The sequence below is a fragment of the Prionailurus bengalensis genome, chromosome D4, assembly GCF_016509475.1.
Source record: "Prionailurus bengalensis isolate Pbe53 chromosome D4, Fcat_Pben_1.1_paternal_pri, whole genome shotgun sequence".
Taxonomy (NCBI): domain Eukaryota; kingdom Metazoa; phylum Chordata; class Mammalia; order Carnivora; family Felidae; genus Prionailurus; species Prionailurus bengalensis.
Genome location: NC_057359.1, coordinates 81,292,896 through 81,306,043, shown reverse-complemented (window position 1 = coordinate 81,306,043; position 13,148 = coordinate 81,292,896). Strand labels below are relative to the sequence as shown.

Below are 13,148 nucleotides of genomic sequence, written 5' to 3'. Positions count from 1 at the left end.
CCATTTACCTACTGAAGGACATCTTGGTTGCTTCCAAGGTTTGGCAATTATTAATAAAACTGCTATAAACATTCATGTGTAGATTTTTTTCCTGGACATAATTTTTCAACTCATTTGGGTAAATGCCAAGGAGCATAATTACTGAATCATATGTAAGAGTATGTTTACTTTTTTAAGAAACTGTAAAATCTCTTCCAAGTAGCTGTATCAATTTTGCATTCCCATCAGTAATGAGTGAGAGTTCCCATTGCCCCACATCCTTGCCAGCATTTGGTGTTGTCAGTATTTTGGATTTTGGCCATTCTGATAGTTGTACAGTGGTATCTTACTGTATCTCATTGTTTTATGTGCTGTTTTGATATCTATAGCTTTGTTGTTAAGTTTTGGCGTCAGGAATTGTGATACATCCAACACGTTCTTCCTTCTTAAGATTGTTTTGGTTATTTGGGGTCCCTTGAGATTCCACATGAATTTTATGATAGATTGTGCTATTTCTGCAAGGGAAAAAAAGTCATTTGGGTCTTGGTAGAGATCGCATTGAATTTGTACATTGCTTTGGGTAGTATTGACAATATAAAGTCTTAGCAATATAAAGTCTTCTAATTCATGAACATGGGATGTCTTTCTACTTATGTATTTCTTCTTTAATTTCTTTCAGCAACATTTTGTAGTGTTTGGCATACAAGGCTTTGCCTCCTTGGTTAAGCTAATTCCTAAGTATTTTATTCTTTTTGATGCTATTATAAATGTTATTGTTTTCTTAATTTTTTTTTGGATCACTCATGGTTAATATATAGAAAAAACGGATTTTTGTGTATTGATTTTGTATCCTTCAACTTTGCTGAATTCATCTATTATTTCTCTCTCTCTCTCTCTCTCTCTCTCTCTCTCTCTCTCTGTGTGTGTGTGTGTGTGTGTGTGTGTGTGTGTGTGTGTGTGTAATCTTTAGGGTTTTCTACATAGAAGATCATGTCATCTGCAAAAAGATCATTTTACTTCTTCCTTTCCAATTTGATGCTTCATTTCTTCTTCTTGCCTTTTGCTCTGGCTAGAACTTGTGATACTATGTTGAATAAAAGTGGCAAAAGTGGGCATTCTTGTCTCATTCCTGATCTTAGAGAAAAAGCTTTCAGTCTTTCAACACTGAGTATGATGTAAGCTGTGTAAGTAGTTTTTAAAAAGATCTTAAAAAGAGGTGGGATTTTGAAAGTCCTGGGACCTATTTAAAATTGAGTTCCTCTGTGTTCTCAGCACCTAGAACAATGTCTGGCACATAGTCATTGTTGAATGAATGGATTAAAAAAAAACACAGTTTCTCAAAACTGAATGAGCTAAAGGCATTGCTGCAAGGAGTGTTGATTTGGGATTCATGAGGTTGGCAAGGATTGAAGGGTGACTGTCAAGGTGATAAGGAGTCATGGGCTGTCAGCTGACATGGAGCAGGTATCAGTCCCACATTGCAGGCAGCACAGCCACTTGGATCTCAGTAAACTTTGCTTGGATAGTTTGCTTTTTTGAGAAACTCCCCTGGTTAAGTTATTTTCCCCTTCTCTCTGTTAGCACTTAACAGCTGGAAGAAAATAACATATGTTGCATCTTTTTGTATTTATGACTACTGAATTAATAACTTCAGTCCATTGGATGCAATGAAAACAAGCAAAATGCTATAAATTATAGATGAAAGTTGTTCATGCTAATAGAGTGTGTAACATATGCCTTACTTTGGCACAGCTTTGAAATTATGTGAATGATTTAAAGGGCTTGAGTCTGTTTGCCTTCATTTTAATTTGGAATAGTTGGAAAACATCAAGCCACCACCATTTCATTGGTGATGCTATGTTCTCCCATTGGAACCTAACTCTCTTAACTTAGAGCAGATAAAAACCCTGATTAGCTATAGTCTTACGATGGGAAAATCAAGTGTTGCATTTAATGTGTTGGCATCTCTCTTCATCTGGACCTTTAATAAGCATGAATTGACACGTGCTCACTTTTTTCCCTTTTTAACAAGGGTCATCTGAGTTACAGATTTTAAAAATGAATTCTGTAAATGTAGAACTTGTTGATAACTTTGAGAGGCAGCAGGATGTAGTGGAAAGAGCAGGCCTTTCTGTCTCACTGTGGGATTTCTGGCTGCTAATTAGGAAACCCTATAGCGTGTGCAAAGAAGGGATAGATTCTAAGGATACAAGGCTGTCTTACAGGATCCAAGGACAGGGGAGACAGCCAGGTTGAGGAGGGTCTGCACCTAGGATCTAGAAGCCCTGGGAGCTAAGGTCAGTCAGTCCGTCACTAGGACCACATGGCCTTACCTTCACTTTTCTCTCTGCACCTGCTCCTTTCTTCTCTCTCAGCAGCCTGGCTGCCTTTGCTTCTTTGTGCTCACAGCTAAGCACAGCTGCCCGGCTCCGGCTTTTTATCTTTTCCAGTTCGAGGGCCAGCAGGGGTGGCTGCCTGGCATGTCTGATTTCCAAATTCCTGGAAGAGAGAATCTGGTTATCTCACCTTGAATCAGACGACCATTCCTGGGTTTGTTCATTTATTCATTCAAAAAGTCTTTATTGAAGTCTTTATTGAGGCACTGGGGGATACATCCTGCCTTCACAGACTCTGTGTGTGTGTGTGTGTGTGTGTGTGTGTGTGTGTGTGTGATTGACACATAGGGGAGAACAGGGAGAGAGAATGAGTGAGAGAGCACAAGCAAGAGAGTACAAGCTCATTTTTTTGGGGGGGGGGCGGGGATTGACTTGAGAGTTGCAATTTTCAGAGAAAGAGAAGTATGGCTTGGGGTTCAGATAGACCTGGATTCAAATCCTGATTCCTCTCCTTCCCAGCTCTATGTTACATTAGGCATATTCGATACCTTTCTCATCCTCCATTTTCTCACCAGTAAAATGGGAATCATTCTTTCTAGGGTAGTTACAAGGATCAAAATGAAAGGGTACTTGTAAAACCATGAGTACTGTATCTGCCACATAGAATCAGAACTCCACCCCTCACTGGGTGTGACCTCCAGCAAGTTCCTTAACCTGTCTGAAACCATTTCTTCACTTATAAAATGAGAAAGGATATCATTTACTTCACGTGCTAATTTGAGGATTAAATCATGTGATATGTCCAGGTCCCGGGAATGTGTACGTAATAGACACTCACGATAGTAGCTGCTCCTCTAGTTCATGTTAATAGTCACTTTTTTCCCCCCTCTGTCTTCTAGTTCCCATTTGGCCGACGCTTGCCTTGTGACATCTACTGGCATGGAGTTTCATTTCATGACAATGACATATTCTCCGGCCAAGTGAACAAGTTTCCAGGTATCTGCTGTTATTGTTGACGTTGAAAAATGTTTCTAGGCTGAGCGTCAGGGTGCCCTCTTCTACAAGAACATGACAGCATTTTGAGCTCAAACTCAAGGACTCCTAATTGGGACTCGTGGCCGCACTGCCACAGTCAGTGCCCTTACCTCGGGAGGGAGGCTAAGGCAGAGGTACTCAGGATTTAACCCACCAAGAGTTTATTTATTTATTTTTTCAATATATGAAGTTTATTGTCAAATTGGTTTCCATATAACACCCAGTGCTCATCCCAAAAGGTGCCCTCCTCAATACCCATCACCCACCCTCCCCTCCCTCCCACCCCCCATCAACCCTCAGTTTGGTCTCAGTTTTTAAGAGTCTCTTATGCTTTGGCTCTCTTCCACTCTAACCTCTTTTTTTTTTTTTTCCTTCCCCTCCCCCATGGGTTTCTGTTAAGTTTCTCAGGATCCACATAAGAGTGAAACCATATGGTATCTGTCTTTCTCTGTATGGCTTATTTCACTTAGCATCACACTCTCCAGTTCCATCCATGTTGCTACAAAGGGCCATATTTCATTCTTTCTCATTGCCACGTAGTACTCCATTGTGTATATAAACCACAATTTTTTTTTATCCATTCATCAGTTGATGGACATTTAGGCTCTTTCCATAATTTGGCTATTGTTGAGAGTGCTGCTATAAACATTGGGGTACAAGTGCCCCTATGCATCAGTACTCCTGTATCCCTTGGGTAAATTCCTAGCAGTGCTATTGCTGGGTCATAGGGTAGGTCTATTTTTAATTTTCTGAGGAACCTCCACACTGTTTTCCAGAGTGGCTGCACCAATTTGCATTCCCACCAACAGTGCAAGAGGGTTCCCGTTTCTCCACATCCTCTCCAGCATCTATAGTCTCCTGATTTGTTCATTTTGGCCACTCTGACTGGCGTGAGGTGATATCTGAGTGTGGTTTTGATTTGTATTTCCCTGATGAGGAGCGACGTTGAGCATCTTTTCATGTGCCTGTTGGCCATCCGGATGTCTTCTTTAGAGAAGTGTCTATTCATGTTTTCTGCCCATTTCTTCACTGGGTTATTTGTTTTTCGGGTGTGGAGTTTCCCACCAAGAGTTAAAGACTGGAGGCTCAAAAACAAAAAGATGGGATTTTCTGGTCTAATTTTCTGGTCTGATCGTGGAAGAACACGATCTTCACCTTCTGGGTTATAATATGAGGGTGTAATGAGGGGACTATATTCTGTAAATGAAAAGCAATAGACCACTTTAATTATTTGCAAGAAACAGAAGTACTGAAATCCTAGGAATAGGTCACAGAAATGGCGTTAGCATCTTCTATTGTCTTCAAGTATCATAATTGGAGGTACCATTTTTAAAACCAAATACACCAGTGTCCGTGTTGGGAACGACAGGCAGAGACAGTGCCTGCCTTTTACCTGGGGACATTATCCCAGTGCGCTTTCCTGTAAGGGAGACTTGTGCCAGGAAAATGTCAGTCAACACTTTAAGACACCCCCTCACTCCACTCCCAGCCACCCAGTTGCCTTTCCATTTTATTTTTAATCTCTCCCACCCTCTTCTGCTATTGATTGCTATTCATTATTTTTAATGGCTAAGTGAGGAGGGTGGTTAAGGGAGTAGGTGTGCTCAGCGAGGGAGGAACATTGGGTTAAGCTGAGGGTGATCGCAGCCAAAGGGTCTGTGTCTTGTATTCAGAAATTTTAACTCAATATACACAAACCATACTGTAATACAGTAATAAAGAATTTTTTTTAAAAAAATAGCATCACCCTTAATCCCATCTTTCATTTAACAAAACTGCAATGTGAGTATTTCTATATTTCCTCCCAAACCTTAACCATATTTTTGTATCATTTTTGTATGGTTGCAGCCAGAGTGTGGTTGCCTGAATACAAGGTGTTTTCTCTTAGTGTGGTATCATTTATGCTAATTTTTAAAAGGGAGAATCAATTTACTCTTTTCCTGGGGCACCTGCCTGGCTCAGTCCGTAGAGCATATGACTCCTGATCTCAAGGTCAGGAGTTCGGGAATTCGAGTCCCATGGTGGGCTGAGAATTTACTTTAAAGAAGATAATTCATTTTCTTTGGCACGTCCTATGCCATGTCTTTAGGAAAACACCTCTCAGAAAACCCAGTAGCCATACATTGTACACTGGCGAGTTATGCCGCTTCTACTAGGGGGTTTCAATTCAGCGTGCAGACTCCCATGGGCCTCACATCTCTCAGTTTCGCCTCGAAGGATATAGGGCAGGAAACACAGCTTTCCAGCCAGTCAGTGTCAGGCATTTCTCTCCAGTGGTGTCTCTGCAAGGGTGCCAGGGGCTTGTCTCACCCCTCGAGTGAAAGCTCAGGTTTAAGGGGACAAGACCTACATCAGTGAACACGGGTCTGTCTCGGCTCAGAGACCCCCTAAGAGCCGTATCACATGTAGCTACTCTAAAGCATGGCTTCCAGGGTCCCCAGCAGGGTCGTGTTAAGTTACAAGAATCATTACATCAGGAAAGCCTGGAGCTACGCCTGCCTACCAGGTATTTATGCAATTTGCCAACCAGGGATCATTTTAACCATATGCTCTGTTGTCTAGTAACACAGCTAACTTTCTACCTTTATTGGTTTCCAGGGAAACAGAGCTAGAAAATTAACCCAAGGTTAGAGGAGGAGGGAGGGTTATGTTGGAGAACAAGAACGATTCTGGTAGCCAGGGTTCTTCCACACGGTTTAATGGGATCGCTATTATTTTCTCTTCCTGCTCATAAAAGGTGACTTTTTGATGCCGCTCAGAGGACTTACTGGGATATTGAAGGGATGTAATTTGGAAGAGAACAGTCCTTTGAATGAAGACAGAGTTCTTAAGACATGAATCATCAAACGAGGCTTCATTTACATTTCCCCCTATTTGCTCATGCCTCGTCTCACAGCTGAGAGTAGGAAAGAAGTCATGGCTCTGGCTTTACTTTTGGAACACAAATGAGAGAAAAGTACCTTCAACGGACTAGTTTCATTAAAGGTGATACAAGAATATTCATTCCAAACAAGCAAGTTAGCTCCATCCCATATTCCATGTGCCAGTGATTGGAACGTATACTTTTCCACTTTACCAACAGCAGTTAATTAGTTCTAATGATAAAGCAGGCTCTCGAACCTCTAGGCACAGAGGCAGTGTGGCCACACCCCCTGCACTATGGCAGACAGCAATTCTCAGCTATGCCATGATTCCAGAAGGGTCTGTCCTGTGGCTCTAGTTTGTGTCCAGGCTTATCTTCTGTCTCTGATGTATCCCGTTACTGTAACAATGCATCTTCTATGCATTGTGTATCACGTAGAGTAAGTTCTACTGGACGTGGCCAGCAACTGTCAGTGTGTCACATGCCGAATAAACTGGAAACCTTTGGGGATGATTTATTTTGTTTGTGTCAACACATTCGATTTTAGCCACTTCTCTATGGGCAAGGTCCTTCAAGAAGTGTTATTGTGTCTTAAATGATGAATTAAGACCTTCTATAAAAAATAATCTGATTTAGATACGTCCTTGGCTTTAAGAAAGTCCCAAACTGACAATTCTCAGCTTATAAGCAACAGTTGTTTGCTGAGTTTCAGGGTCTGAGATGCATGGCCTCACATGGCAGATGTCGCCTGAGAGTCCGCTGTGAGGGGGGACTTTCTGTCAGAGAGGGAGAGGGTCCCAGGGAGAAAGCTATGGGGGCACCTGACTGTCAAGCACTGGGCTGTGCTGGGAATATAAAAACAAGGAGAAAAGCACGTAGGGAGAGAAGTCAAACACAAAATAAGTGCTAGACAGAGGAATCCTGGGATGCCATGGGAGTTTGGAATGAGGGCATATGACCTAATTGAGATCTGCTTGGGGGACAGACCCTGGAGAAGGGAATTGCCATGTGAACTGAGCCTCCAGGGGTGGATGGGCCTGATCTCCCTGCAAAAGGAGGGAGCAGAGTTGGTGCAAAGACGTAGGATGTTTAGACCAGGCTGCTCATTCAGTGAAGAGCGGGTGGCCCGTGATGGTCAGAAAAGGTCAAATGTGATAGCAGCAGTGGACAGGTGACAGGCAGGAACCAGAGGATAGCATTCTTACAGTCTGAAGGTCATGGGGAACCACTGAAAAATTGTTAAGCCAGAGAGTGACAAGGATCAGCTTGCATTTTAGAAAGGCCAGCCAGAGGGATGCATCGCATGGGAGGCGGGTGGAAGGGCTGAGCAAGGAAACAGGGTAGAGCTAAGAGGCTGCTGCAGCGTCCAGGCCAGTGATGAACTTATCGGTGGCAATGGGAACAGAGAGAGAAGGATGGATCTGAAAGCATTTCTTTGTTGTTGGGTGACCATAATGTGTTTTTGCCAAGAATTATTGTTATCGATGATATTGGGATTGAATAGTGCTCTCGACGCAGGTCAGGTTTTGTTGTTTTTGTCTTTGTTTTTAATTGGGTTAAATAATAGGTCTGTGTGGGCAAGCCTCAGGATCAGTCTGTTATACTGTTGTGCAGCTTCACAGGGGATAAGACCTACCAGGCCCTGAGACTCCAGTGTGGCAAAGAGGAGAACCCAAGAGTGGCAGGAGGCAAGTTCTTGGCGTGGGAAACCCTACCCAAGTGAGAGGGGAAATCCCACAAGGGACATCTGGAGGCAGACCTCGTTGAGAGACCCAGGTAGGCAGTCAGCCTCAAAAGAACCTGTAAATAGGCAGCCAGAGGGCGGGCACAGGGCTAACGTCACAGGCAGGAGGACACTTGCCCTTGCTGGGTAGTTTTGGGAGGAACAGAGGAGGAACTCTGGAGGGGACAAAGCAAAGGCATTGCAAAGGCGCCAGGAGCAAAAGACAGGTTACCGAAATCTGGGGACAAAGCAATGGAGAAAGTTGAAATCCTCCTTATCTAATTGGCGTACAAAGTCAAGGTCAAAGATTGCCTTGTTCCCAATTTGGTGGGGGTGGGGGGGAAGGAGGGGAGCTGAGGGTTAGACCTAGAACTTCTACCTCAGGTTAGAATGTGTCTCAGAGCCTAGGGCAGGGGTCACAGGGAGGGGTCACTTGCCACAGCTGCTTGGAGAAGGGAGGTGGAGTCTAGAGCCAGCAGAGCCTGGCAATGACCGCTCTTTTCACATGTTTACTCTGGGAACGTGTGCTCTGGCTCAGCTAAAAACCCAGCTACTCCGGTCAGCATCTCACTGAGAGAAGATGACACTCCCCACATCTGTCTCTGAGCCACCACCGGAAGCCCAGACACCAGCAGCTTCCGCATGGGGTGTAGTGGGGGGTTGGGGACGCTTTCCCTGGAAGCACCGGGAGGGAGCACAGCCTAGATATGTGGAGGAACAACGGGTTTGGCGGTAAGGATTGAGGGGGGGTCTACGCTGGTGCCTTCTGGAGACAGGCATTTAGGCAGAGGGGGGGTGAGCCGTCCATAGCCTGTGGGTCGGAAGTGTCCGGGAAAAGCAGCCACTGGCCTGTAGGGTGCTTCCAAGTTGGCTGTTTTCAGTAGAGAACTACCTGGAGGCTGGCGCAAAAGCAAGCTTGGTGGCAGACCTGTCAGCTCACGTGGGGACTTAAGATCCACATTGTAGAAGCAGCCCTTGCAGATTTCAAAAGGATACGTACTCAGTTTGCTGGACATTGATTTTCATAAAACTTTTCTAGAGCATTCAAACCACGCTTCTGTGCTCACAGCAATTCTGTCTGTGTTGTGTGAGTCCATCCGATCTGCTCAGGGGTTTCTGAAAGAGAACCTCCTCCTGTCACAAGGCCATTAAAGGGTAGCAAGTACCACAACACTTTGTCCAGGAGGCTTCATCTACTTGGTGTAAGGTGCCATATTACAGTTAGTTACGAAGGGTTTTCATCTAGATTGGTCACCCAGTATTGTCAAAGAAAAGAAAAAAGCTCCAAAAAATGTTGAGATTTTTGTTTTGTGCACTTTGTGTTTGGCTCCAGTGTTTCTAACTCAAAAATTCTAATTTCACAGGGGACTGAAAGGAAACGGCTGTAGTTTTCTAGGCTCATACTTATTTCTCGGGAAGCTCAGAACAGTATCCTCAGTGAGTTTTCTTTAATATCGAAGAGTTCACATCAGGGCACAGTTTATTAGTGCCTTTTAAGCTCCTTTATATCTTGTTTAATCCTTCTCTATCTCCTTCTAAACAAGAGCCAAGAAGCTGTGCATTGACATCTTGAATCTGCGATCTTCAGATTTATTGCTCTTTTTAATATGCTGAGGGAAGCAAGAAGCAGGTTATTAAAACCTTCATTCTCAGATGTTCACCCTTCACTTCCTGAACGTGGGAATTTAGAGAAATCTCATTCATTCTGATTGTGCCCACTTGAAATGTGTGATAATTCGGACATGCCAAACTGACGTGGAACTGTGTGCTTTCTGTTAAAAATAACTTTTGCTAAACAAATTTCCAGTGTCAGTGATGGAACTGTGTAGCCTCTTTGAGGGTGAAGGCCATTTTTAGTCTCCATTTTCAGTGGTGATATTTGCCTCGAGAGATAAGCCTGCTAAAATTTGAAAGAATTTCTGCCTATTTGCTTAACATTCGCTAAGGAATAGACTCTGTGTCTTCCCTTGTCAGAGTTCCTGAAGATGTTACGAGAAAAAAAAAAAATCCGCCGTCTTTTAAAATGTTTTATAAGTGAGACATTTGAATCCCCTCTGGGCAAATTAATGAGGTCTGATCAACTGTTAGTGAAGTACTTATAACTGAAGAACTCCTACAGATTCCATTTTTTCCCCCTAAACTATAAATTATGCTATGATATCCTTTCCACTTTGTGTCCTTATTTCAAGGAGACAGATTTTGTGCTGAAAGCTACATATTCTTTTACTTCATACCTTTAACACTCATGAAAGATTAAAACAAAGCAATTTAATTAAGCTTCTCGTAAGGTAGGCAGAGTCCACCAGGTAATGTTCTCGAGGATATAAGATAGAAGCAGTCCCAGGAGTGTATATGGTGGCCCCAAATTAAGGAGGATCTGAAGTTTTAAGTGCGAGATATAAATGCTTCTCTTTATCCGTTATCTAGGGGGCTGGCAAAGAATGGAATAATAGACTAGGTGGAAACTCATCCCTTCAAATTGATGCTTCATTTTTATAAAAGAAAAAAAAAATGTCTGTCTCCTGCCTCAAGTTTTTCATTAATTTGGTTGGCCTTTCCAAACCATGAGTCACCACTGTGGGGAACAGCTCATACCTTTTTTTATCCTGTCTGAAACAGGGAATACGTCGGGTGGGTGGTTTTAAAAGCCCCCAATAATGGCTGTTTTATAGCTAGTGGCCCACTGCTGTTCAAACCTCACAGCTTCTCTTCTCCCCAGGCATGACGGAGATGGTGCGTAAAATTACTCTGAGCAGAGCCGTGAGAATCATGCAGAATCTCTTTCCTGAGGAGTACAACTTCTACCCTCGCTCATGGATTCTGCCTGACGAGTTCCAGCTCTTTGTGGCTCAGGTAGATGGCGCTCTGTCCCCACGACCCTTGAATTATGTCATGTTTGCAATTGTGTCCCGGGAGCTGGGTCCTGGGTCCTGTGTGCTGGGAGCTGGGGCGGGGAGTCCCCAGGGAGCTGCGACTAGCCGAGGGGGTGTCACAGCAGTACACAGTGGGTGTCGGCAGCAATCAAGGAGCTTGGAGAGTTGAACGGGCAGGGTGACAGGTAGGTAAACTGAAGAAGTGGGTCTTGACCTGAGGAGACTGGCCTGAGGCAGATATTGGGAGCCGGGTCTTGGAGTCAGTGTTTGGAAAGCCAAGAAGCCACAGCTGGAGCAGGTGGCTGAGACCACAAGCAGATTGGGACTGGGTGAATCTGGAGCGTGGTCTCCCCAGCATCCTGTAGTATGAAATGTGGGAGGTCAGACTCTGTTTCAAGGCTAGGAAAGTACATCTGACACACTGGGGGGTTATGGGAGGGGACCCTTTAAGTGTTCTCTGCTTTAAATCTGCTCCAGTGTCAATTTTCAAATCACCCATTCCATATCAAAGCAAAATGTTTGGGCACAAAATACTTTGCAGCCTTCACCACTGATTGTGAAAGAGTACCAGTAGGGAAGCTGAATTCAAGATCGCCATTTTTCGTTTAGGACCATTTCAAAGCCCTTGCCAGTGGGTCCCATGGTCCATACCATACCTCTGGGAGTAACTATGCGACAGATGCCTATCTCATCGTGATAAGGCTGATACCATTTATTGGTCCTACCGTGTGCTCCAGGCATTGTGCCAGAAGCTTACCATTATTTCTTTTAATCCTCATGGTGATCTTGGGAAGTTGGTTGTATTCTTAATCCCATTTTGTGGATAAGGAAGCTGAGGCTTTGATAGGCAAAGTGACCTGCTGGAGACAGGGATTTAAACCTAGAGCTGATTTCAAGGCCTATGTTTTTTATAATCTATTTTATTGCCTACATGTTGTTTTGGTTTTAATATTAAATCATAAAGCTTGTAATAAAATTATGATTTCGTAAGCACAAAAAAAGTTTGAAGTGGTAATTTTTGAAAGGAAGCTGTCTATGGGATGTTCGTCACATGGGTTTACACATTTCTTAAAATTCATCCAGTTATTAACTTAAAATGAGTACATTTTATTGCTTGTAAATTATGCTTCCATAAAGTTAATTAAAAAAAATAAATGCTCAGCTATTCCCCATACTCACCCCTCAATTTCCCACTTCCGTGGCTGTGTTCACGTTTTTGTCCCTGTGTGCAATATGTGTCTGTCCCACTTCTGCAACTCTGTGTTTAGCTATTCTTTGAGTTAAAAACATTTTTTAAAATGTTTATTCATTTTTGAGAGACAGAGAAAGAGGGCAAGCGGGGGAGGGGCAGAGAGAGAGAGAGAGGGAGCCATAGAATCCAAAGCAAGCTCCAGACTCCGAGCTGTCAGCACAGAGCCTGAAGCAGGGCTTGAATTCAAGAGCCGTGAGATCATGACCTGAGCCGAAGTCCAACACTTAACCGACTAAGCCACCCAGGCGCCCCTATTCTGTGAATTTAAATGAGATACCTACCAACTGTACTTCCAAAATCAGATACTTTTCCATCAACCCCAAAAATTCCTCTGTGCCTCTTTGCAATCCATTCCCTCAACTCTTCCAGCCCAGGCAGCCGCTGATCTGCATTCTCATTATAGATTAATTTTGCGTGTTCAAGAAATCATATATGATATATATACTTCTTTGAGTCTTTTTGTTTCTTTCAGAATTATGTTTTTGAGATTCATCCATGTTTGTTGTGTATATCAGCAGTTTGTATTTTTATTGGCAAGTAGTACTCCATTGTATCAATATACCACAATTTGCTTATCCAACCACCAATTGAGGGGGGGCATTTGGGTTATTTCCAGTTTGGGATTTTATATTAAAACTGCCATGATTGCTCACATACAAATCATTTTGTGGATGTATATTTTCATTTCTCTTGGGTTGTACCTAACGAGTGGAATTTCTGGATCATATGGTATCTGTATGTGTGACTTACAAGAACTTGCCAAAGTGTTTTCTAAAGTGGTTGTACACCCTCACCAGCAGTGTGTGAGAGTTCTGTCATTGGCAAGACTTGGTACTGTTAGTCTTTTGAATTTTAGACATTCTTGGAGACGTGTAGTTGTATCTCTTTATGGTTTTAATTTACACCTCCCTGGGGCGCCTGGGTGGCTCGGTCTGTTAAGCGTCCGACTTCAGCTCAGGTCATGATCTCACGGTCTGTGAGTTCGAGCCCCACATTGGGCTCTGTGCTGACAGCTCAGAGCCTGGAGCCTGTTTCAGATTCTGTGTCTCCCTCTCTCTCTGCCCCTCCCCTGTTCATGCTTTGTCTC

At 43.4% G+C, this 13,148-nt stretch overlaps 1 protein-coding gene across 4 annotated transcripts in view; it reads left to right on the top strand.

Moving 5' to 3' along the window:
- TTLL11 (tubulin tyrosine ligase like 11) overlaps nucleotides 1-13,148 on the top strand; it is a 243,536-nt gene that overhangs the window by 48,859 nt on the left and 181,529 nt on the right. For 3 of the 4 annotated variants that reach the window (XM_043565834.1, XM_043565835.1, XM_043565836.1), the window contains exons 2-3: nucleotides 3,215-3,311; nucleotides 10,656-10,789. In XM_043565834.1, coding sequence (XP_043421769.1) covers nucleotides 3,215-3,311; nucleotides 10,656-10,789 — 231 coding nt within the window. Of the gene's footprint in view, nucleotides 1-3,212; nucleotides 3,312-10,655; nucleotides 10,790-13,148 lie in introns of those variants that run through there. The other variant, XM_043565837.1, reaches the window with a different exon arrangement.